Source organism: Anoplopoma fimbria, chromosome 11, assembly GCF_027596085.1.
Source record: "Anoplopoma fimbria isolate UVic2021 breed Golden Eagle Sablefish chromosome 11, Afim_UVic_2022, whole genome shotgun sequence".
NCBI classification, from domain to species: domain Eukaryota; kingdom Metazoa; phylum Chordata; class Actinopteri; order Perciformes; family Anoplopomatidae; genus Anoplopoma; species Anoplopoma fimbria.
This window is the reverse complement of record NC_072459.1, coordinates 3888037-3907469: the sequence shown is the minus strand read 5'-3', so window position 1 is coordinate 3907469 and position 19433 is coordinate 3888037. Positions and strand designations below refer to the sequence as shown.

The following is a 19433-nucleotide window of genomic DNA, read 5'->3' as shown; positions in this document are numbered from 1 at the left end:
GACTTCGCTTATTGTTGATGTCGCGATCAGCCCAAACTCAGAGGGTTTTTATGCTTGAAACAGAGCATGGACACACCCAGAACCTCCTCTAAGATATGCTGCGTAAAGTGGGTCACGTGATGGGTCGATAGAAACTATACATACAAATAATCTTCTTTTGTGGCTCTGGAACAAACAAATTATCATTGATGTAATGATACTAGGAAAATGGCATTATGATTTATAGGAAAATGTGAAATTACAAGTGCATATATATGTAGTATTTTCATTGAAAGTTAGATCACAATGTCAGCAATCACTCCAGAGCATTATATTTACGCACTAGTGAAATACATAAAATGGTTCATTTTAGTGTCTGAATGCAGATATTATTGTCTTCTGTCAAAAATGTTCAAACATGCAGAGACCAAACATCTTGTAAATCCATATTTTAAATCAAGTAATATCAATAGATTTGTTCAGCAGTTGGAAACCTTCCAACTCAAAGACTTAAGTCATGTTCTGTGTTTCTCTCTATACATTATGTGGTTAAGGCTTATCTACTCTGTGCTGCAGCTGTGAGGGTGGATCCCCTCAAAACAATGTATAGATAAGCTGTATTTCCAGCCTGCTGTTCAGCTGATATGTAAGTGCACACTGCGGCTTTACATAACCGGAAATTGTTTGTCGATTATAACCAAATGAGCAGAGTCATTGTTTCAGGGCTGAATGCTTTTGGATGTGGACAGAGCTAAAAAAAAAAACAGGCTACATGTTTTATTTTGGTACTGTCCATAGAGTTTGGCTTAACATGCTCATAGTGGTCATGATCACAATTAGGGCTGTCAGCTCAGTTCATCTGCTATCTTCTGCAGATTATAAAGTGACTGTAAGACAAGTGATCTCATTAGACTCTCGGAGACATACTGAGAGTCAAAGCTGAGGTCAGGGAACCTTTTTGCTTTAGTAGAATTAAAAATATCTGTCTCATTTCTGATTGGTTGTCTAAAATCCTTCATCTTCTCAAGCGTAGTTCATAAGAGAATTGTTTAGGTGTAGACTATGGGCATTGCTTACATTGTCCTGTAATCTTAGCGACTCCTCCCAGAGACAAGCAGCTGTCTGAGGAGAACAGCTGGTGCTATGCCAAGTGTTTTTCTCTGAGATTGTGAGAGCAGAACTCAAAATGCAACACATTGTTTCAGTCTTTTAAAGGAATGCACATGGCTGTCCATTGGCTAATAAAAACAAGTACAATTTGCACTACAAAAGTGAGATGAAAATGACTGTAAAGCACAAATATAAACACTTTAAGTTGTGCTCCACAAGTTTGGAGCAATAAAACTAAGAACATCAAGGACATAAATTCAAAACTTGGGCGCACTCTTCAAAATGCCACATCATTGCACCTTTTAAAAATTCACCTAACTCTCAAGAGAGGTATAAAAATAATGGGCAGTGTTGTTAAAGAGAGCCACATTTCCCAAGTCTGGAACAGCAAGCTCACAAATAAACCTCTTCAAGGAAACTTTAAATATGGAGCCTGCATTAATTCTACAACAAACCAAACACTGCCAGCCATAATGATACAAGGAAACACAAACTCATCTTGACTTCACTGATGGTTTCAGGTTGGTTCTTCATCTACCAACAGCCTCGATTCAGGTTATCCTTTATGCGCTTAGGTATTAAACCCAACATGACACCCAGATGTGCACCAAGCAGGAAGTACTTACTGTTACCTCCAGAAAAGCATCAAACTGTTAGCTGGTTTGCATCTGTGATCACAGCTGGCCACAACCGGTGAGGATTGTAGAAGCAGAGTTGGGATTCCTGGCACAACTTCACCTTCCAAAGTAGACGGAGAAGGGAAAACAGCTGACGAGGTAAAACTCCAGCAGAACTTGTAATGTACATTATTGTAAATGTTTCCTCTGGTGGCGGATGGCTTTGATGAAGGTCACAAGCTGAAACGCGTTGGTCCAACAGAATTGTATATTGCAAATCTTTTGCTGCCTGGCCTGTTCCATTTAAGACTCATCCAACGAGACACGAGGCAACACTTCCGACAGGAACTTGAGCTGGTCTAAAACACCTTTTACATGAATTGCAATGAAGATGAAGAAAAGAGCCAAATGTAATGCCTCCAGGTAGAACTACAGTAACGTATGCACATTCTTACAATGATGTTTAAATCAAAAATAGGGCTGCACGGTGGTGTAGTGGTTAGCACTGTCGCCTCACAGCAAGAGGGGCCCGGGTTCAATTCCCGGGCTGGACAACCTTCTGTGTGGAGTTTGCATGTTCTCCCCGTGTCAGCGTGGGTTCTCTCCGGGTTCTCCGGCTTCCTCCCACAGTCAAAAGACAGGTTAGGTTAATTGATGACTCTGAAATTGCCCGTAGGTGTGAGTGGTTGTTTGTCTCTATATGTCAGCCCTGTGATAGGCTGGCGACCTCTCCAGGGTGTACCCTGCCTTCGCCCATTGACAGCTGAGATCGGCTCCAGCACCCCCGCGACCCTTAACTGGATAAGCGGTTACGGAAGATGGATGGATGTTTAAATCAGTGTTACAAATTGATAAATAAAAAGGGTGTTAGACCGCCCTCTGGTGGACATTTCATCTGATTAAATACCAATTACTTCAAGTCTGTAAAAACCCTAAACAAATATTGTAAAAAACAAACACAGGCACGAAAAAGAACAATAACACCTTACTCTGATGTAACACATTGGCTAGTACAAAATAAACACTGATGGCAACTGACATGAAAACAATATTAATATTGAATAATTACAATATAGAAACAGTGTGGTCCACATTTATTAATTCATTGTTTTTCCAAAATGCACAAATTAGAAGAGGTGAAAAACAGTCTAGAATTTGACATAAACCTTCATAAAAGATAAACTAAAGAGCTGTAGGATTACATAAAGTAGGCGTGAGCTTCAAAATTCTAAATGTATAAAAAGATAGATACTTAAATAAAAAAAAGAAAGTTTATAAAAATTCAGTTGCTCAAAAATTAATACGAAAATTGTGAAAAAGTCTTTAACAATTAATATAAATTTTGACATCAATAGCCTATGCACTTTTGTTCGAGGAATTAGATTTTAGGCATAATAACTAACAGTTTATATTGACATATATTATTTTGATATTCACATCTTACACGGCACGTCCTTTAAAGACCCTAATCAGACACTTTCTGCTTCCCGTACATTTCTCACCAGCATGACCACAGAGGTGGTGCTTTCAGTCATTTCTCATCAACATCTCGTTAAAACCTAAAAGCACAGAATATTACAAACACAGAAACACTCTAATCTTTCCTTCCTACCATCCCAAATACCTTCACGTTTAAAAATACAAACAGCACAGTCCCGTAGCCTTCAGAGAATAACGTTGCTCTATTCCTCCCATCACACTAAGCCCGGCCTTTGTTAACATTATCACCACAATATACAGAGTCACAGAGCTGAAAGGAGAGACACGTCTTTGGGTTTATTTTGGGGAATGTAGTTGCCGTATAAAATAATTTTTTGACCCCTGGTTAAAAAGGTGAAATAAGTTAACAATTGTTTGGGAAATAAAAAAAAATTGATCCTTGAGAATTGCTGAATTAAGTCAAAAATTTGAAAAAAATCAATATCAAAAATACTCTAGACTTAATAAATCTTGTGTATAAATATTGATATACTGTTGAACTTAGATTTTTGTAGCACCAATTAGCTACTTGATGCAAGGGCACTTATCCATGAGAGGGGTGGCTTTTGTTATTCCAAATGACTGTGATGGTCACAAACATAATAATGCTACTGTGTAAGAGCTATTGTACACATTACAATGAACACACATCGCTCTATAAAGCAACTAATATGAGATTCACATGGAGTAAAACAAAAATGTGTATTATAATGAACCGTATAATGAAACTCAGTGAACAGTTTTGACTTGTAAGTGCAGCTGAAAACCAGTGCTGAATACTGGATCACTGCATGACTGGACTGGTGTCTAAACAGCCGCTGAATTAACCAAACAAGAAATCCATGTTTTCAAAAACTACTGTGATTAAACTAAAGACCATAGTGTACAAAAGGAATAACAGTGGTGCACGCTGGAGTAACTATCAGCACGTTATAACGCACTTACATTATGGAGGGTGAAAACAAACGCACACACAAACTCTTTGTTTGTCGTAGTTACATAGATGACAAAAAAAAAAAAATCACACTAGTATGAGTAGTTACTGTGGATTGGCTGCAGGAGGCTTTATTTGGTTTCACCGGCAGGAGGAGAGGAACCCAAGAGAGGAGACTTCGGTGATACCTTTAAAAATAAATAAAGAATAGAAACCATGGCGTTATTGATGAAAACTTTATATCATAGCTGGTACCAAGTATACTACTGACACCTGATTATTCAGAGGTTAAGTTTTTATTGCATGCTGTAGAAAAACAAGCTGTGCGGATACACCCAGCTGTCATAAAGCTGCAGGAAAATTACAGCTAATGTGTGAAATTTAAAGAGTTCAGATATATTTACGCTTGTATCATACAGTTTAGTATCAAATTCTTTTTCAAGGAGGTTTGTCTTCAATCAGCTTTATCTACGTATTCTTCAGTTAGAGTTAGAGGCAGCTGTAAGTGGACCAATCAGTCAATATCTTCTTCCTGTATTGCAGATTTCTCTCTGAATGATTGTTGAATTTTGCTCTTATGACAACAGTAAAAGTGTGTTAGCAGTTTATCAAAGGACTCACAGGAGAAGGAGGCTTTGCAAAGTTGAGGTGAGCATACAGAAGCACTGCGATGTCGTTCTGGCTGGCCTCCAGGGCGATGGACAGAGCAGTGCTGCCGTCCTGAAAGAAACGAGGAGGTGATGGTGAGATGGTTCTGGGCAGGTTTTGTCAATAAAAGAACAAAACAAGAAAGAGACGGAGAAACAAAGATGGAGAGGAAATCCATGCTTACATTGTCAGTGAGAGTGGCATCGCAGCCCGGCACAGACAGTAGCTGACGCACAATGTCCACGTGACCGTGTTCGCACGCACACATGAGCGCTGTGGAGCCGTCGTCGTCACGGATGTTGACCTGTGCCCCGCAGGACAGCAGCGCCCGCACCATGTCCCCCCGACCGTGGCTGACCGCAAGCATCAGCGCCGTCTGACCAGCCTGCAAACACACATTTATAATGTTTAAATTCATCTTCACCATGTGGATCTAATATCAGAACTATTTGTTTACGTTCTGCATCTGTTAAATCTGACACATTAGTGAGGAGAGCACAGAAAAGCCCATGTGAACGCTCTGTCAGTCACATGGGTTTGCAGTGAAGCCTAACGAGCAGAAGAGGGCGCACCTGGCTGGCCTTGGCGTTGACGTCCCCCGTGCGCAGCAGCTGCAGGACCGTCTGAAGGTCGTTGTCGGAGTGGAAGGCGGCCAGAGCTGTCAGCATGATGGCCGTGTAGCCCGCCTTGTTCTGCTTGTCAGCATTACACAGGCCTGTCAGGTAGACAGGGCAATCAGTGAGACAGGCGGTACGACAGCAGCACAAACAATGACAGCCATGTATGAGGCGTAAGAGATGGGAATGTTTAACACAGGAGCATGTGAACATTTTTCTTGTATGATTTTAAATGTTAATGCACTTAACACACATCGACACTTAAAATCACACTTATGTACTCTTGTCTTGCTTTTCCCTTTTTATTCTAACTCACACATACAGCACCAGTTAAAAGTTTGGACACACCTTCTCATTCAACTACTTTGAAGAATCTAAAATATAAAACATATTCTGGTTTGTTGAGCATTTGTTTGTTTACCACATAATTCCATATGTGTTCCTTCATAGTGTGGATGTCTTCAATATTAATCTACAATGTAGAAAAAATAAAAAAATAAAGAAAGAAAAACCATTGAATGAGAAGGTGTGTCCAAACTTTTGACTGGTACTGTATACACATAAACACACACACACACACACACACACACACACACACACACACACACACACACACACACACACACACACACACACACACACACACACACACACACACACACACACACACACACACACACACACACACACACACACACACACACACACCAGTGTCCAGCAGCAGCTTCACCACGGGGAAGTTGGAGTGGGAGACGGTGTAGTGAAGCGCTGTGTTCCCGTTGCCGTCTGCCATGTTGATCACAAACTCCAGCAGCTGAGGGGAGACTGAGGCGAAGCTGTTCATATAGGCCTTGACCACAGCCGTGTCCGCTGCTTTGTGACAGGACACGCGCAGCCACTCCTGCAGCACGGTGGTGTAGGCCGCCCTCTGAGGTCAGACACAATGAGGACGGTTTGAGACACTTGACAAACAAAAAGCACAGCTCACCGGCTCAGACCGACCACGATAAGCATATCAAAATAACATACAAGAAAAGGGTTTGTTGGAAAACAATCAGCTGGAGAAACACACAGAAAATGTGTTGTATGCAAAAATTCTGAAAGATATGTAAAAAAAAAAAACACCCAAGAGCTCAGCACAGAAAACCCTTTTTCTTTTTTATTTGTATTACAAAAGCTTATGTATCCTAGATCTATTCAAAAATTCAGAATAAATCTTATATTAAAAGAAACCTATAACCTCTCGTTAAAAAATCCCATGGTAAAAAAAACCAACCTATTTTTTAAGAGTCGGTTCTTCATACGAGTGTGCGCTTGAAATAAATCAATCAAAAGGACACTGCTGGATCTGCTGGAACGCAGAATCGACACTGAGTGGATTATCCTGGTTGAATGAAGTGAATTAAATGAACACTCACTGCTCCTTGTTGGCTGAAGGCGTTGGGTTCCCCCAGGGCCTCCTGCAGGGCACGAAGAGCCGACATCAGGCTGTCGCTCAGGTCCAGCCTGAGACAGATGAGGAGACAACATCAGTCCCTGATGCTCATATATCATTACATCAGTCTGTCTGTCAACCATGGGTATGTTTACCTGACTTGCTTGACAGCTGCTGGCTTCGGCTCTGATTGGCCGGAGAGGACGGTCGTCTCTGACTGGACGGTGAATTTCTGCGTGGTGATCTCAGTGGTTTTAGTGACACACAGCGACGGCGAACAGGTGACTGAGCTCTGTTCAGGAGTGGATTCAGTGCTTGAAGATGTGGAGGTGATCTCCTGGGTGACTGTGTGTTTTTCCGACGACCGGTCGACAGTCTCGTTGGCAGCAGCTTCGTTTGCTGGACATGGAGGACGTGGAGAGGAGTCGGAGGCAGTGTCTGATGCTGGTGACTGGGCGGCTTCGTCTGGCAGTTTTGTGTCGGCAGTTTCAGACTGATTGGGACTCTGCTGCGAGTCTGGAACGACGGCTGGTGGCTTGGCGGCAGTCTGTTGAGGTACACTGTTGCTTTCTGGGAGCTGGGAAGCCGTGCTGTGGGCCGCTGACTCTGGCAGTTTTTCTCTGGCTTCATGATATTCGCTGGAGTCACTCCCCTCCTCCGAGCTCTCGCTGCTGCTGTCGTCTGATGACGTGGACTCGTATCTGTGAGTCAAGAACACGTTTCACTGTCAAACAGCTCCAATGCGTTTTTGCAACTGTCACCATTTTACCTTTGGCTAACTGGCTGGTTGATTGGGTGAAAATGTTTGATGCTTACCCTCCATTGACTCCAATGAACTGTAGGTTCTTCTTTGTGGAGGGAGATCCTGGTTCACCTTCTGCTTTCCGCTTCATAATGGACCTCAGAGAGGACTGTGGAGATGAGGCTGGAAAATAAAACGTGTTGTGGTTAGAACAAAGTTAGTGATGGTGAAGAGGTGTATTGACCAGAGTTCAGTCCTGTTACCTGCGTTGGGGCCTTCTTGTGACTGGACGGCCTCTGTGGGTGTTTCCACGACTGTTTCTTCTTCTTTTGAGTGCAACAAACTGATCTGATTACTAGACGTGCCTACAGCAATGGCGGGATTAGCTACCGGCACCGAAGTGGACAACTCGCTCTTTAGGACATCGCGGACCTGCTTGGAGCTGACTGCAATCGGCAACTCAACTGGAGCATCTGTGAGACAGAAAGAAGACTTCAACTTTTCAGCCTTAACTAATGAAATATCTAATGGAGGAACACATTAAGAAGAAAAGTAAGACAATGTTAGTTTACTGGTTACACTTAATGCAATCCAATGGCAATGCAATAAATTTTAGTGTCAGAGACCTTCAGCTTGTCCTCTGTGCTGGCCCTCCACGACTCCACCAGCTGGCAGAAGGGAGGGGGAGCTGCACATCTCCGCCCGGAGCAGCGTGCCCACCTCCACCACAGTGGGCTGCTCGAGTGTGTACACCTGGATTCCCACAGTCCTCTGTTCCCTCTGTTCCCTCTGTTCCCTCTGTTGGGGCAGCTGTGTGAAGCTGACCAGAGTGTGCAGGCTGCAGCCTTGTGGCTCCTGCCAGCCCACGCTGGTAGCCATGACTGGATGTTCTGCCCGAGGTGCATTCTGGGCCGCTGCAGCCTGCTGCTGAGCATCCTGCAGCTCCTGCACCGTCCTCTTTAGCTGGCCCTCAAGCTGACCCACTTGATTCCTCAGAGCCTTTGTCTCTGGCAGCAGACCCAGGTCCTCCTCCCGAACCCCGACTCCCACATGAAGACTGCCCCTCAAGTCCTCTGGTCCCACTCCGATGGTGCGCACTTCCCGCTTTGCATCCAGTCGCGCTCCGCCAACAATCACTGTGTCCTCGATCTCACAACCTGAATCCTGAAGCTTGGAGCCATCGGGCGAGGTGGGAGACAGTGGCTTGTAGCTGCTCTTCGCCCCAGTGATCACCTCTTCTTCAGGGATGTCGATGTAGAGCTCGCCCCGGGGACGACCTCGGTTGAAACTCAGACTGTGACCCAGGAACTTCTGGCTCTTCAGCTGGACGCTGAGCTGCCGTTTCTCCTCCTGCAGCACAGAGATTTTGACCTGCAGCACAGGGATGGTCTTCACCTGCTCCTCGAGCTCCCTGATCTTCCTGAGGGCCGAAGCCATCTGCTCCCTGACGTGCTGCAGGTGGGCTGGAGTTGGTGTCACCGGCGTGGACAGGCCAGAACTCATTGGGGTGAAGGATCCGCCTCCACCGTGGGTTCGGTTGTAGCTGTGTGCACTGCTGATGGAGGTGTTAGAGCCTGCCACGCTGCTGTGCATGCTGCCCAGGTTGGAGAATCTACGCGCCTCTTTCTCCTCCTCCAGCTTCCTGCGTGCATCCAACAGGGTCTTCTCCACCCGGGCAGTGCTGAAGCTGGGCCTCTGCGTCGAGTGGTAGCCCGGGGCGCAGTAGGAGAAGGAGGAGTGTCGGCTGTCCATGCTGGTGTTGGAGCACAGAGACTCTGTGGAGGTCCACCAGGAGCCGGTGTAGCCATAACCACGGGGCAGGGAGCCATAGCGTGGACGGCGTTGGATGGGCACCTTCTTGATAGTGTTTCCCTTCTCTATGTCGTTTACATATTTGAGGAAGTCCAGGTCCAGACGGTAGCCATAGGGGGTCTCCACTGAGTAGGGCGCCTCCTGTTCTTTGCCGTGCAGCGAGGGGGGGGCAGGCGGGTTGAGTTTGCCTGAGGGGGAAGGAAATCAACTTTAAACAAACGGAAATCTGCGTCTAATCTTGGGCTCAGACTTTAGATAATAGCCTTAACTTTGGGCTACTGTGTATCTAAGTATGTACTCTGAAACAATCAGAAAATGAGGCACAGAGTGGAATGACACAGTTACTATGACCCCACCTTATAAGTTACAACTGTTAAATTACTTTGAAGGTCTATGAAAGTTTAAAGCTTAACAAAAATAAGTAATAATCTAAACATAACTTCATTATCATGTGGAGAAATATTTGTAAAAATAAACAGAAGCTGCACCTGGGAACCCGGGATCCATATGCAGCACCTGAGCCATGATGAGCCTGTGGCTGCTCTTCAAACAGTCACCCACCAACTCTCACCTGCAGAGAGACAGACACGTGTTGGATTTATAGATGAGTATACAATCTGAAACAACAGAGATTGAGAACAGAGATTGTCATCAGTCTCTTCTTGAGCGTTTAGCTTTGAGAGACTGACATGTGAGTCTACAGGTGGAGATACTCAGACGGGTGGAGGCATATTCTAATGAGTCAGCAGGTGACTGGCTTTTTGAATCACATGTTATCTGATCCAAGCAGCCCCCTGAAAAAACTGACTGGGTTGTCTTATTTCACAGTTTGTGGGTTAGGAGGCTCTCCAGATACCCGACATGCACAATGATGATTGTTCTTTATGACCGCATTTATATTTTTAATGTGATGTTCAGAAGTGTTTCTTTCACTTCACCACCCTCCTGCCTCCCTTTCTCATTGTATCTGTTCATTTCTGGGAGCATAGTGGGTCACAGTGGATCGTGTGTTTGTTTCTGTTCTGAGCGTTCAGCGGAGAGGAGTTACAGAGGAAAGTTTCCTGGCAGCTAAATCCAAGACAGAGGTTTGAGACTGCCAGTTACAACCTTATTAGGAATCATCGGTGCGCGCTAACTTCGCCTCTCAATTCAGGGTTTAAAGATTCTCTCTCTCTCTTTCTCCCCCTCACTTTCTCCACATCTTCCCCTCCTGTGTCTTCTCTTATTTGTCTTCCTTTTATGTTTTTCTGGTGCTTTCTCCCCCTCTCTCCACGTCAGCTGACGATCAGGAGGTTTCAGCTGGTCACTGTCTCCCTCATTTACCCGCTCGGTACTTCCACACAGAAAGCATAGAGAATTGCTGAGAACTTTAAAACATTTTTCACATCAGGGGTAATGCATATTGACTCTTTATAAACAAAAGATTGTGCTCTTTCCTCCCACAGAGAAGAACAAAGTGCCAGCAATGACATAGAGCCCACAATGCCAAAGCCTGTGAGTTTGTGTCTGCTTGGAAAAGATTAACTTTCTAGGTCATCACTTTGTGGGAACTGAGGATGTAATGTTTAAGCCATCCGCAATATTACCCAGCTTATCAGCCTTATATTACTTTAGATTTTATGGGGCTAGGACCAGAGGTTTGGACCACAGACCTCCACTTCGTCTCTCTCGTGCTGCCTTGTGACCCTCGTCATTTGTGAAAAGTAGGACGCTTGGAAACACTGACTGAATCGACTTGGTATTTTTGAAGTCCTGCAGTCAGTTTAATGTCCCTGTGCGATTCCCCTTATCGGTGCCCCTTCATCACCCTCTCCTACCAGGATTACTGCACACACTGTGAGGCATGGAAATACTGTATGCATGCCCACACAGACCCCTTTTATCATTGAGAGATTTAAAAGTCCTCGGAAAAGATTACACTGTTAACTTTATAGGGCAAAGACACTGAGCCAACTGTATTTTTGCTTATAGAGGAATTTATCAGATGTCCTACATATCAACTTTAAGGCTTCCTAACATTAGATTTTTATACTTCATGTTAAAAAACAAGAATTAAAGGGATCTGAAGCGAGGCAGTGTGAGCGTCTGTTTATCTCCAGCGTGGCTTCAAAGTGTTGGATTGATTATGTGCTGCCTGTTGTACAGTGTGGTCTGGGTATGCCTACATGTGTGAGAGGGGGAGAACAGCAGAGAGAGAGAGAGGGGGAGTGGTTGGGAAAGCAATATCTATCATATCTGTGTGAGTGTGAGTGTGAGAGAGAGAGAGTGTGCCGGAGGGTGGAGGACGGCGCTGACAGCGGACAGTTGATGAGATATAATTAGGATCTGTAGTTAAGCAACCAAACATCCCGGCCCAGCAGACCAGAGGCCGCCCGCTGCAGTCCGCTTTGAATGCAGCTTTATACTCCTTCAAATCACATCCAAACATGAGAACTGCTTCAAAATGCCTCTCTGCTTATTGCTTCTCCGGGTGCCATTCGTCCCACATCCCCCCCCTCAAAACGCCCCCAGATCCAGGCCTCCACATCTGCTTCTCCACCAGTGGCTCATTGGGTGTTTCAGATGTGTTAGCATGTGTTAGCATGTGTGCTCGTGGTGGAGCGGTTGACCTTCCTCCCTCTCTCTCAGCTTACAAACAGAGTTCCTTTGAGATGACATCTGAACAGAAACCAGTGTGCGCCCTTCCCCAGCGTCACACTACCATTCTTCAGGCGACTCTCCCTGGCCAGCCTCATCCAGGACAAACGCCTTTGCCCACATTATAACCCCCCCCCAACCCCCACATACAGCTGCATACCACACTAATGGAAGTTCTACTCCCTCTGTCCCCCTGCTATTAAGATTAAGACAACCCTGGGGGGGATAAGATGCAGGTCACCCAGCACAAATTACACATCTGCTGTATGTCCTGTAAGAATAAGACATGAGAAGAACTACATTATAATGTCGTGTAGTGTCTTTCACATCTCAGCAACCACTGCAAATCGTTTATTTTTGCACTCGCAATCAAACATTCTGTTTTATTTACAGCATGTGTATAGATTCAGCCGGTAGTATCAGCCGGTTTAGACCACCCTGAAAAGTGATTTAAGATACCAGGTTTTTATTTCGAGGTCAGCTCCCTCAAGTTTATCAAACTCATTGCTTCCATTTATTGAGTCACCTTATTATTATTGCCATTACAAAGGATTAGACCTCAGTATTGCTAAGTCTGAAATACCACTCTTCCCACCATCCAGAGAAGATCTTTTTTTTCCACTGCCTTGCAGACTCTCTGAGCCGCTGGTGATTACTATTCTGCTCAAGCTTGGGAATGGTTTGTGAATTAGGAAAAGAAGGAAGAAGGATTTATTTTCCGCTTCATACCAGCTGCTTGCGCTGCGAGGACGGGATCTCTCCTCCCCAGGCTCCTTGCTCTCCCTTCCTTTTCTTGCACTCTTACAGTCAGCACCTGTGGGAAAACCAGAATAAAAGAGAATTTGAACTTTGGCAGTCACAGCTTTTGATAGTAGCAGTTTTGTAGCCCAGATCCCATGAAAATAACAGGAGGTATCCGGACAAGTAGTAACCAGAAGACATCACTTATACGTTTTGAAAGGTGGTTAGCTCTGTCGACACAGAGATAAAAACTGACAGGTTACAAAAGAGAAGCCACCGCAAGACTATAAACACATGTTGCAAAGCCAGAAAAAACATCACAAAACATTCCAGAGGTTTTGACTGACGAGCCGGATGTGAACAATGTACCCCCATGAAATGCCAATCACAGTGTGACCTCGCTGTACGGAGGCCTGGATGCAGCCCTGATCCCTGCAGAGCCGCTCTGCCAATACGCTCCCCCACCCTCCCGCTCTCCAATTCAAGGCTCTCTAATCAATTCAAGGCCGGGAGCCTCCCTGCCATGTGATTGGGCCAATGTTTTCTGTTTCCTTGCCTCTGTGACTCACACCCCCCAAATTCACAGGCACACACACTCCAGTTTTTTGTGGGAACAGATCACCTTAAAGCCAGACTTATTTCAGGAGCCTTATAATGCGTTCCCTTCATGGACAACACAGACGTGAAGCTTGCACTGTAACCTCTGCATGCATGTCGATCAGATAAGCTGCGTGACTGTGTCTGCTGATTCTCATACATTCTGCTCCGGCTGCTCAGAGTCAGCCCGCTGTGTAAGAGCGGTCGACATTTTGTTGGGGGGGGTCTCGCAGTCTAACAAACACCTATGGGTGACCACTGCATAATTTCATAACAAGAAGTGTTGTTGTTCAACGCATTGTTTCATATTGTTGTCATGCCAATACCGCCGAGGGTGGAGAGGCAGGGGGAGAAACAGACCTTTTGGACTGGAAAGACAGCCAAATCACAAAGAGCCATTCATTCAGCCCCTAGTTCCACAGCTGGTTCTAATAGAAAGCAAGGAGGGGCATCCAGAGAGAGAGAGAGAGAGAGAGAGAGAGAGAGAGAGGCAGAGAGAAAGGGTGTGTGTACGAGTGTGTGGTGAGGAAACTTGCCTCAAAACAAACAATCAGTTGATGAAGTGCTGTAATGGACCCACACACTGACAGAGATGGGAAATGATTGATCTGGAGAGGTGCCCCGGGCTCCAAAGATGGCCGACAATCTGCGCCGCTAATTGTGTAAGACACAATATTATGAATGCCTCCCTACCCGATTATAGAAACTTATGTATCATTGACAAAAAGTGCTCTCAAAGGAAAAGATTAAAGCAAGAGAACTGTTTGGTTGGCAAATACTTGTGCAAGACAAATAGCAAACGCTACAGGAGACAACTTGAACTCCCATCGACTCCCACTCAGCACAGATGAAAACACTGTCCGAGGCCCGAAGACTCCCACAGACGGACAAACACAGCTGTAGCGTTTGAGTTGATTTATTCTAGCAAGGGCTAACTGATATGAGAGCTAAGTGATTTGGCTGCTTTGAAATTGTCTGTCTGTTTGATGATGAATCTGACAGTAGCAACGTTTTGACAACAGATAACAAGTGCAATTTGTTCTAAAGTCACTTTGGCTTAGAAAGGCTCTCAGAGGATCCCTGCTCTGCCAGTCTATGTGCCCCTCTCTTCATAACAAGCAAACTGATGCGACCAAACCGAGACGATATCTGGCAACAGTTTGAAGTCCGATGTAGAAAGGGTTACAGGAAAAGGGAGCTCAATCTTTCTATTCCCAAAGGATCCAGAAACAACCCAGTCACTTCCTCCCGGCCCAGAGTAAGAGTAACAAGGGGAGGAGAGCGTAAACGGGAAAGAAACAAAAAAAAAGGAGAAGGGGTAAGAAGGAGAGAAAGCAGAGGAGAGCAGGGTGGTGTGTGAGGGAGGGTGGGAGAGAAAAAGAGTGGGAATGTGAGGAAAGAAAGGCAAAGCTGCAGGAGGAGGGGGGAAGAAAGGCTGCTGAGAGATTTAGATGGAAAGTTCTCGAATGAGAAGACCATGACTGTTCTCTGATTCGGACACCACCAGTATGAATCCATGCTGCTGACACCAGAACGAAGTCTCTGCTGTTAACGCTTCAGGAGCATCAGAACGATCACCATAACTTTATACAGTTTAAAAGGACCTTTCCTCAAAATCTTAAAAGGCCCCGCCTAGAAGATTACCCTCATTTGTGCATTCCTCCCCTAAAAATAGGACGACAATAGAGAATTCCCTATGAGAAGCTGCACTTTGTCTAACCAAATGAAGATGATTGTTGTTCTGAGGTTTTCCACTCAGCGTTACAGGCCGCAGAGACCTCAATATAGACATGGGGAAGAGTTTTAAGTGTTCCATAAAGATCACAACAGGAGACACGGTTGTTGATGTATCTACTAAGACTTCTTTGTCCTCCTCTTCACTCTGCAGCACAGATGGCTCCATTCAGCCAAATGGTCCTGCATGAATAATATATCAGAAAAAAATGACGACAACTCTCTCCCCTGAACAGCTACAGAATGCTAAATGTGGAGGCAACAACAGTCGGTTGTCACCAGGAGAGATGTGGCTGAGCGGTGTACGTCACTGGTTGACAGACAGGCCTTCACCACGTGTACCGAGGCCAGATGATCTCATAGCTACATGGAAACACAGCGTGTTACAGTGTGGCTGTCGGGCTCCTGGTTTTTGACTCATTTGGGCTTAAAACTCAGGACAGTGAAATCATAATCCAGTGGGACGTCCCCTCCAGGATTTTCTGTCCTTTAACTAAAGCCCTGTTTTTTACATTAAGGAGTGGTGGTATGGAGGAGCAGACGGCGCTGGGCTGAGCAGTCTGGCTAGAGTACGGCCAAGAGGAGGGGCCGACCAGCTCCCATTACTCCTGGAACAGGAGCAGAGTAAACACCCGCCAGTCTGCTATTGGTCATTGTACTGACCTCCGACAGGAAACTGAGCAAGGGTGGGGCTGAGCGGCTAAGGAGCGGCACTGGGGAAAGAAGACAAAAAAAAAAGAAATTTGGGAGAACATTCCTGTGCAGTTGTGGAGGTGGGGATTAAGAATGATGCGGAGCAGAGAGGCCAGAGCTCTGCACTGCTTTGAGGAGAACTGTGGGGTCTGGAGGGGAGGAAGACAAAGTCCAGATGGCAGTTAGACGGGTGGTGGGGAGTCGGTCAGAGCCGTGCTGGGGCTAAAAGCTGAGGTCAGCGTGTGTTGTGGGACCGAGCGGAGCAGAGGAAGTAACCTTACTGCAGCGGCGATGTACTTAAGTGTTTCCCTCTCAGGGATCTAATCAATTACTTCCTGATTCAGTGAGAGCTGTTGATCTAAAGACGGCGGACATAAAGACAATAAAAACAGGCCAAGAAAAAAAACAACAACACTGACTGTTCCACGTGTGTGTGTGAGCTTTACTGGACAGAAAAGTCCATGTTGCTTTTCTGAGTGATTAATGTATTGAAGGAGATCTAGTGAGATTATTTAAGCAGATAATCACAGCCTTTAGTAGCTCAGAAGACAGATTAGACCATATGTTCACTGAAAAAAGTTGATTTACTGGCTGCTCCAATCAATAAAGTGAAGTCGGAGCATTAACCCTCTCTGTCTTGACCAAATCAGACTATTGGTAATTTGGCAATACTGGGCTGTATGTTTATCCCGACTTTAAACTAATCAACCTCTAATCCGACTAAGAACTTTGGGTTTCATCATCAAAACAAATGCTGTTGAGAAATAGAAAGAGTTAAAGGCTGCTTTAAGGGAGGAAAACATGAAAAATAACCCACAGTTCAGGTTTCTGAACGGTCAATATGGAGAAAATAAAATATCACAATATTTTAAACCAATTACCTCTAAATGGATGCCAACACTTATGCCATATTATCATATTACCTAAGAGAGGAGTCAGTTTCATACAAAAACATCAATATAACATTGATATATTGCCCAGCACTGGTTTCTGATAATCTGATATGGGGTACATGCAGAGACAATAAAAAGAAAAACACAAGTTGCCTGCATGTATTTTCACTGAAAGGCCAGTTAACAAGATTATAAATCTGTTTATCGCTAACGTTATATATTTCAGAGATGGTAATGGTCATTATTGCTGTGTATTGTTTTAACAGAACAGTTCATCCATCGTGCAGCAACTGGTGGACCTTATAGACGGTGACAGACAATCACACAGGTTTCAGGGTGTAATTTCATTAGGCTCACTAAACCATTTAAATGCCCGGCGTGTGGCCTAGTGTGCAAATGGGGTTTATAACCCTGCATTCCTCGACTGCACCCCTGGGTCCAAAAGCTGTAATGAGACAATCACATTCCACCAAAAACCTGCAGAAGGAAACTCCAGCTGCACACAAACGTGACCCGAGAATCCCAAACTGTGGTGTGAGGGACTCCCGTGGGGTCTCTGATGGGTTTCCAGGGGGGGTCCCCAGACAAACGAGGAAGACTCAGTTTTCACTATTATTACACTCACACTCAGTAAATCTCAAAACAACAAGGACATATTCAGTTGCCTGTTTATTAGGTACACCTGGCTACAACTCATCCCTCCAGAAAAGTATAAATTAGAATAAATGTTGGAGCCTCAGACCATGTGACGCCATGAACGACAGCACAGAACCCGGCTGAGTGCCATGCAGCTGCTACAATCTTTGTCTGTCCGCTGGTAGCTGATTTAATACAGCCAGCAGCCCATTTCACAAGAGCAGGACAGTGGAGTATTGTATGTTTGATGCAGTGTAACAGGCCGATGACTACACCCCCACATCCTGCCAACTATGGCATGCCCCTAATCATCAGAACATCTGATGTGTTTACTGGTGAATCAGGGTGGTGTACCACACATATCATGAGACAGCCTGATACATGCAGTTAATCTAGAAATAAACAAGCCTCCATATAAACATAAAATAATTACATATTCAGGGGGAAATCTATAAGCATGCCTATAAAAATTAATTAATTAATGGAAATCAATGAGAATGATCAATTTAAAGCCTCTAATAGCTTCTGAAAAGCACCAATTTGGATAAATAGAGTCTTAAATTGGTTTACTCTCCTCCTGCCCGGCTGACAAACAACTCCATCATCTCTAATCCATCTTCTGAGGACAGAAACTCCCCGTCTGTGGCCACTGACCGGCTACAGGAGGCGAGACGAGCAAATTTAAGGGCAAGAAGCGGCAACGAAAAGCTGACTAACATCTGGAAGTCATGAAAACTTGCAGAATGCACGGACCCACCCTCTCCCCTGAGTCTTTAGTCTGCAATGAGCTTTTCATAAAGAAAAAAGAATGTGTTTAATCATTGCAACAGATCATGTGTAAGGCAAGTTTCATAATGAAGAGCAAACAGAAACAAACACCCAAAAGTGTTGCTTGATCATAAATTACTTGGGGGTGAAAGAGTTGACAATGCAACTACAGTAAAAACCTAGTTTAGTTTAAGATCGATACAAAACTGAAACAATTCAATAAATGCACACAAAAGTTGAGCAAAGCCGCCTCTCTATGACACAGCCTGTGTATACTGTATATACTATAGAAAACACACAGCTTTAATATACATTTACATCATTATTATCAAACCCAAATGAATAAAAGGCCAGTGCAAACTCACCATTCAGATGACAGATTCTCTAGTAGTTAATGCATGACTATAATTACTATGATTATAATATAATAGATGTTTTGTTAACGGCGCTTCTCTCAGATGATGATGATGATGATGATGAAGATGATGAACAAAAAGGCACAGGAGGAGGAGGAGCGACTCACTTTAACATTATTCTAAAGGGAAATAAATACTCGTGTGGAATTGTGAAAGCTAATTAGTCTGAAGAGCAGATGGAAACATGAGTATTAATAAAGAAGGGATGCTTTTAGGGGATAAAGGACCCGAGAGAGAGAGAGAAAGAGAGAGAGAGCACAAAAGAAGTCCCATTCTGGGGAAAAAGGCGCCTCGTCTGGAGATCTTTCATATATATATATATATATATATATATATATATATATATAATAACAGTGTGACAGAGAGAGTAAGCTCGGAGCTCCTACCTTCCCCTCTGGAGATGCTTTCAGCCGCCTCGGCCGCAGAAGGAGCGCTCACTGCCGGAGACAAACACACCGCACCGAGATGCTCCGGCTCTCCTCCCTCCTCCTCTTAAAGGGCCAGCGGCCATGAGGCCAATCAGGGAGCTCCCAGTCCTCCTCCATCAGCCCAGAGAGAGCACCGACCTTCACCTACCTCCGAGGATGCATGCTTCTTCATGGGTCTGCACAAGACAGGACCAAACACCTCCACCAACATTACATTACATTACATTACAGTCATTTAGCAGACGCTTTTATCCAAAGAGACTTACAATAAGTGTCTTCAACATAGGTATTCAAGAGAACTACTAGTCACCAGAAGTCATAAGTGCATCTCCTTTCTTAAACAAGCATCTTAAAGCATAAACCAGAGCAAAAGTATAGTGCAGAGGCAAATTACTACGAAAACAATGATGGCAACAGATTAATACGAATATAATAAGTGCTACAAACTACTACGAATAGGATAAGTGCAGTAAACAAATACGAATTCAATAAGTGCAACAACTAATACGAATGCAAT

General features: G+C 44.5%; 1 protein-coding gene across 1 annotated transcript; it reads right to left on the bottom strand.

The window, feature by feature from the left end:
* Positions 1-2789: 2789 nt before the first annotated feature.
* kank2 (KN motif and ankyrin repeat domains 2) lies at positions 2790-18913 on the bottom strand. The gene is made up of 13 exons (XM_054607118.1): positions 18875-18913; positions 12740-12824; positions 9862-9944; positions 8188-9561; positions 7825-8034; positions 7636-7744; positions 6975-7520; positions 6803-6890; positions 6093-6312; positions 5340-5482; positions 4952-5152; positions 4741-4839; positions 2790-4307 (listed from the first exon to the last, which is right to left on the bottom strand). The coding sequence occupies exons 3-13, from the start codon at positions 9896-9898 to the stop codon at positions 4251-4253; spliced, it is 3084 nt and encodes a 1027-aa protein (XP_054463093.1). The 5' UTR covers positions 9899-9944; positions 12740-12824; positions 18875-18913; the 3' UTR covers positions 2790-4250.
* Between the last annotated feature and the right edge of the window lie 520 nt (positions 18914-19433).

Excerpts from the sequence above, each read along its gene's own strand:
- kank2 (XM_054607118.1), bottom strand. The coding sequence starts at position 9,898 with ATGGCTCAGGTGCTGCATATGGATCCCGGGTTCCCAG. Across the intron at positions 7,521-7,635 it reads TTCATTGGAGTCAATGGAGG|ATACGAGTCCACGTCATCAG; the intron begins GTAAGCATCAAA and ends CTTGACTCACAG. Across the intron at positions 6,891-6,974 it reads GCAGCTGTCAAGCAAGTCAG|GCTGGACCTGAGCGACAGCC; the intron begins GTAAACATACCC and ends CATCTGTCTCAG.